This window comes from Meleagris gallopavo, chromosome 8 (genome assembly GCF_000146605.3).
Source record: "Meleagris gallopavo isolate NT-WF06-2002-E0010 breed Aviagen turkey brand Nicholas breeding stock chromosome 8, Turkey_5.1, whole genome shotgun sequence".
NCBI classification, from domain to species: Eukaryota; Metazoa; Chordata; class Aves; order Galliformes; family Phasianidae; genus Meleagris; species Meleagris gallopavo.
The window spans coordinates 23,972,130-23,978,048 of NC_015018.2; the positions used below are offsets into that span (position 1 = coordinate 23,972,130).

General features: G+C 41.3%; 1 protein-coding gene across 1 annotated transcript in view; it reads left to right on the forward strand.

Moving 5' to 3' along the window:
• The window catches only part of LOC100543937 (VPS10 domain-containing receptor SorCS3), a 272,748-nt gene that overhangs the window by 186,166 nt on the left and 80,663 nt on the right, over window positions 1-5,919 (forward strand). The window contains exon 7 of the mRNA XM_031554589.1: window positions 3,550-3,614. Within this exon, the coding sequence (XP_031410449.1) occupies window positions 3,550-3,614 (65 nt within the window). The remainder of the gene's footprint in view (window positions 1-3,549; window positions 3,615-5,919) is intronic.

Below are 5,919 nucleotides of genomic sequence, written 5' to 3' on the forward strand. Positions count from 1 at the left end.
AAAAAAAAAAGCTACAGAAGATAGAGACCGTGTAACCACTGTGTCCTTCCTAATGGGATTCAGAGATAGTTTGAATTCTTAATTGGCCAATGATCCCGTGTCAGCTGCAACATTAGCTGCAGGCTCCCCATTTCAAAAACTGCCTTTGCAGCAGTCAGGGAACATGTCAAGAGGAAAAAATGACCTTTCCTGTCACTTCTGGGTGCATCCTCTTTTCTCAGCGTTTTTTCATCCGAGTGGTGATAAATGAATAGAGAAGGTGGAGGATGTTGATTTAGCATCGTTTGTCACAGTGTGATTGCCTTTTTTTTTGTTTTTTTTTGTTTTTTTGTTTGGTTTGTGTCATTTGGAGTTTGTGCACATCCCAAACAGAGCTGAGCTGTGCCTAGAGCCTGAGGTATGACCACATAACAGGAAAAATGTTTTCAAGCTATGCCTAAGGTTTCTGAGGGTTGTTAAATACTCTTTCCTTTGTAACCCTCTAAAATAGAACTGTTTGTCAGTCAGAGAGCAATGAAACTCTTTCCCAAGCAGTCTGCTCAGGGGGTTCCACTTGACTGTACAAGTACAGAACATGCAAAGTTCTGTCACAGAATGCTGACATCCTCCTCATCAAGTTGTTAAGTTGTTTTGCACAGTATATTCTTCAAATGTCCTTGAAAGACAGAAGGCATGAGAAAATGTACAGCTGTAAAGGTGTCTGTTTTTCTTCTTGTATTGCTGCACCTGAGTGGTTGTTGCAGTGTGATTTCAAGACCAGCTCAGTTACCACGTGGGATTATGAATAGCTTTACAGTCTGTGTGCATGTTTGCAAGAGTGTTCTAGGACTTATGTTCATATCTTGCTTTTTCCATTACATAACTTCTTTTGCATTCTTTATGTAAAGCTTCTCCAGACAGAAAGGACTTGAGGATGTTTACTGAAAACACCTGTGTTCTGGAGGCAGACACACTGCAAAGCACAGCCATCATCATTGTGGGTGGGAGCAGACGTAAAGAAAAGGCATTGATTGTGGATTTGTTTTGCAGTCAGAGGCTTTGAATTGAAGAGAACTGGTTTGGGAGAAGGAAGGACAACTGAAGCATTACTTTACAGGCTTGTTATCTACCTGCAGATAACAGGAGCTTGTTTTACTTTTGGATCGCAGGAGATTGGTTTGTGAGCTTTTCCACTCGAAGTACAGTGTTCAGCAAGCAGAGAAATACTGGGAGGTGCTGTATACGGATCTCTTTGTTGTTGTTCTGAAAAGAACCATTGGGCTAGTCAAAACTAATTAAGGAAAGAAATAGATGGCATTGGAAAGGAAATTCAAGCTAGACTGACATACTTCAAGAGACTCCTATCCTTCCTTGGTGCTTTCGTAACAGGAATTTTAAGTGGAGGGAATCCAAGAGGCTGTCTGTGCACACAACAGTAATAATAATTTTGGCTTTTATTCAGAAATGCTTAGGTTCCCCTAATTGCAGTCACTTTTAAAATGGATAGCATTCTGATGTTTTTTTTCTGGGCCAGGAGTGGGAGGAACCCAGGAGATGCCAAGCGGAATGGTGACAGCTTGGCATTGCTGACACGGCCAATGGCTCTGTGTAAAAGGCTGGCATCTGACTTCAAGAAAAAACACTGTAGAGTCTAGCCTCTAGCGTGACAGCTAGAAAGCCTGCTGGGAAGAGCTATTGGGTTGATTCTTGATGTGCTCTCAACCCTACCAAAAAATGCTGAAATTACTGGCCCCTTTGATAAAGTTGTGATGCACAGATACGTTGGTGAGCATATACCTCCATCCCATTTGGTGTGCCATAAATGAAAGTTGTGATTGCTGAACAACTGAGATTATAGAATTTATAGCTACTTATGGGAAAAAGGCAGAAGAATTTTGCTGTGGATGGGAATGACATGCTCTTTTTGTGCATTGGTAATGTATTTTGCTCTATCTCATAATGTTTTTCATTGACATTTTAAGGAATGCCTTACCTGTCTTACTACCACTCTTAACTGTGCCCAGATCTTTGAGAAGATGTGACCCCAACGATTATGTGGTCATGGGGACTCTGGCCTTTTCTGACATTCTTACTGATAATGAACAGCATTTTCTTCCTTGTGGCATCACCTTGAAACTGATGGAAGTGATTAAGGAACAGGCTATTTCTCACTGGGAGTGGAGTGATGAAAACTCTGCCTGTGTGGCTTTGTTTTTGCTTTGTTGGTTTTTGCCACAGTTCACAATGTGCTGAGAGTAGGTTCACTGTTATCATGAAGCTCTGGTTAATGAGACGAGCCACTTTCAGTTACTTCCACTCTGGGTCATAGTGCAGTTATTTTGGCATTTGCAGCACTCAATGATCTTAGCCGTATTCTGGGGTGTATGTAAGTTTGTTGTTTTAATTGCTTTGCTTTTTCAGCTCCACAAAAATTTATCAGAGCATCTGTATTTTATATGTTCTTTTTTTTTTTTCTTTTTTTTTTCTTTTTTTCTTTTTGGAATGTTTTAGCTGTTGATGCCCCAAGGATTAAGCAGCGAAAGATTGTGATGGAAGTGCTTCGTAGCATTAGGGAATTGTGAATGTTGGTTGGCTCAGAGGGAATCTATTATTTACAATCTACTGTATCAAATTCAGCTTCCACCAAATTAGAAACTGATTTTTGTCGTTGTCCCTTTTTAATCTAACCCCTTGGTTAACTCAGGAGAAGCAGCTCCATAAATCACGTGGACATCTATGGATTTTTTTTTTCCCCTGCCAGCCATTGCTAAGACTAAATGTTCATCTCCTAGTGATTCTTATCAGCCAGAACACTAATAATAACATTTCTGTTCTGGGCTTGACTTTCCCTTTGCCAAGAGGAAAACTGTCTTTGTAGTGTGTCTTGCAAAATGTTTTTAGGGAATAAAAGAAAAATGCACATGAAGATTTGTCTTGAGGTGTTCAGCCCATAAGGCTTAGAGAAACTTATGCCTTATTTCATGATTATCAGGGGTTACGACATGGAGTGAATAATGAATACTAGCTTGCAATTTCTTGTCTGAAGTTTACCATGTATGTGTACCTGATTTGAAGATGGGTAAACTGAGATAAACGATAGCAAGATTGCCCAGCAAACAAGGGACAGATCTCACCACAATATTCAGCTGAGTAAAACCCCTTTTTAATTTGCTGTCTATAAGTGTTTGTCTGCTGTGTCCTCATCTTTCTTGCAGTATGAAAATAGAGCTCTCATTTGACTGAATCTTGTGCCAGATAGCTTTGCCACCACAGAAATGGCTGCTGTAGTCTCCAGCACACAGAAGTCTCCCTTGCCACAGAAATGCTCCTGTAGGCAAGGGACAAGCAGGCTCATTCATCAGCATCTGGGAAGGTAGGGTAAGTTTAACAGTTGGCTCCTGAGAGCAGACTACATAGAAACAGAGACTACAAAGAGGGCAGAAGGTAGGGATCTACATGCCTGGTATCATAAAGTTGAACTGGTTTTGCTAGCCCACGTGCTCTGTCCATCTGATTGCAGCCTTTTAGCTCACCTCTTTACTACTTTTCTTTTTTCTGTCTTTCTTTCAGGTCCGTGATGGGTTTGGATAAAGAACCAGACCTTGTACACATGGAAGCCCGGACAGCTGATGGACGTGAGTGCCTGCAGTCAATGTTGAAAAATTGCACTTTGAGTCAAGAATGGAGTGGGAATTGAAATTCACTTTGCTCATTTTGTCTTTGCATTTACATTTTAATTGATAGGAAAAATGTGTATCATGGGGTTTGATGTGAGGCATATTCTTATCCTTTAAATCTGGGGGGAATTCAGAGGCTGAAGGATGTGTGTCTGTGGAGAACCTGGGTGGAAGCACAATCTGTTGGGCTAAGAAACAGTCTGTGCTGTTCACTGTTTAGCTGTTTTCAGTATCACGTATTTTATGTGATAGGCATATAAATCAGAAACAGCTGTGCTGCCAGTGCTGTGCAGTACAGCCTTTATGTGTTTCCAGAGGTATTCACAACAGCTCAGTTTTACTGAGGAGTCTGAAAAATTGCTTACAGTCAGACTTCTCTAACTAGGATGTCCCTATGCCCCAGGTACCCTTTGACTCATTTTGAAAGGACTTTTTAGTTTTGTGTAGGATGTATGAATATGCCCTCCATATTGGAAACATGCCTGGAAAAATTGCCTGTATTTGAGGTAATAAGTAGGAAAAAGGAATGTGTCCCTTTTATGCGACAGGGACAGTGTAGAAAAGCAGCATAGGACTGAGGTTGTAGATTTCTGGGGGGGAAAGGGTTTCATTTTTGTTGGTTACAAATTTTCTGTTTAGTTGAATGCTGCATAGGCCAGATGCTGTGCGAACAAGCTCCTGTCTGTCAGGGTGACTTCTCTGAGGCTGTGGATCTTCCACAATCATTCATGGGCCTCCCACTGCTATTTAGTGATGGCAGCTGAATAAATAATCAGGCAATAAAGCTTTGGGGTGACAGCTGTTTGTTAAGTATGGGGAAAGAGCAAAATAAGCTTGCAGGTGGGTGGGCAAGGTAGGGAGGCTTTTTCAGTGCTTTTGCTGCTGCATATGTTATTGTAGAGATGCTAGGAAAAGTGGCAAAAAGCAAGTGAAAAAGTAAGCAAGTAAGTAAACAAAATGCTGATGAAGTCTGTTTTCAAACTAACTTTAAACTAGCTCAGCCAGCTATTTGAATACTGGATGCATCAAGGCTGAACATGCTTCATTTGAAAGATGCTTCCCCAGTTCCCAGACAGCTCTCTTCCTTCGGGCCTTGTTTGCTTGGGGCGTGCTGTTTGTTCTTGTTTTAATGTATAAATTCAGCATTTTGAAATTGGCAGTTGATGGCATTGAGGGTTTCCCTGAGAGTCAGACTTGAACAGTAGTGTCAGCAATATAGGCCCATAGCAAGGCATTGTCCCTTTAGCAGGGCCCCAGTGGGCTGTGCTGGCCCCACTGGTGTGTCCCGCTGGGGGACAGCAGTGAAAAGGCTCCTCTCCCAGCCAAGCATAGCACTATGGTAGAAGAACTATGTTGCTCTAATTAGAGTTTTTAAGGCTTAAAACAATATTAGCTTGTGTTAGAAAACATTGGCTGCCTCAGAGCTATGGTCTCACCTGGTGTGAAATGGTGCAGCTCTGTGTGCTTAGGAACCGCAGGCTGAGCTTTTCTCCTGGCTGGCTCCGTAACAAAAATGGTACTTCATGCTCTCAGTGAAGTGGCTGAGGCACTTAGACATGCTGGAAAATGGGTCCCTGCATTTATCTCCTCTTGATCAAAAAGTTTGTGACTAAAGTTTTCCTCAGTGGTTGGCAGAAGGAAGAGGAGGCTTTTTTTTAATTCCTCTCAGGTTGGTCTGTGGTTCAGTTACTTAACTGATGCATTAAGAGACATAGATTTGATTATTCCCATTGCTCAGCTCAGGTTGGGAACTAGAATTCCTGTCTGTAATATCCCTGACAATTTTAAAAGTATGCAGTTCTAGAGGTGGCATTTGTCTTTTACTCTTTCTTTTTTTCCCTTTTTTTCCTTTTAATGTGTGAAATTTAGAATTAGAATCATGAATTTGACTTCTTTTTCCTTCTCTAATAGCAATTACTCAAGGGATTAAAGACCTCATCTAATATTGATTCAGACACTGGAGCTTAGAATACACAGGGGCTGGGATATAGTAGAATATCATTCATCCATAAATGAGTCAGGGCTATCATCAAACTCAGGGAGCTGGGAGGTGGAAGACCTATCCTATTTTCTCTTTTCCATAGGTGCAGCCTTGCTCCTTGGGTTTTGTCTGTCTGGTCATTAGAAATGTTAACATCTTCAAAAATTAACTTCCCCAGCATCCATGTCCCAGTAAATATCTGTAAGATGCTGTGAATTCCAGTGCCTGGCTGATCTCAAACTGTTTCTGTCTTTTGCAGCAGATAAAACTTTTCACTTTTTC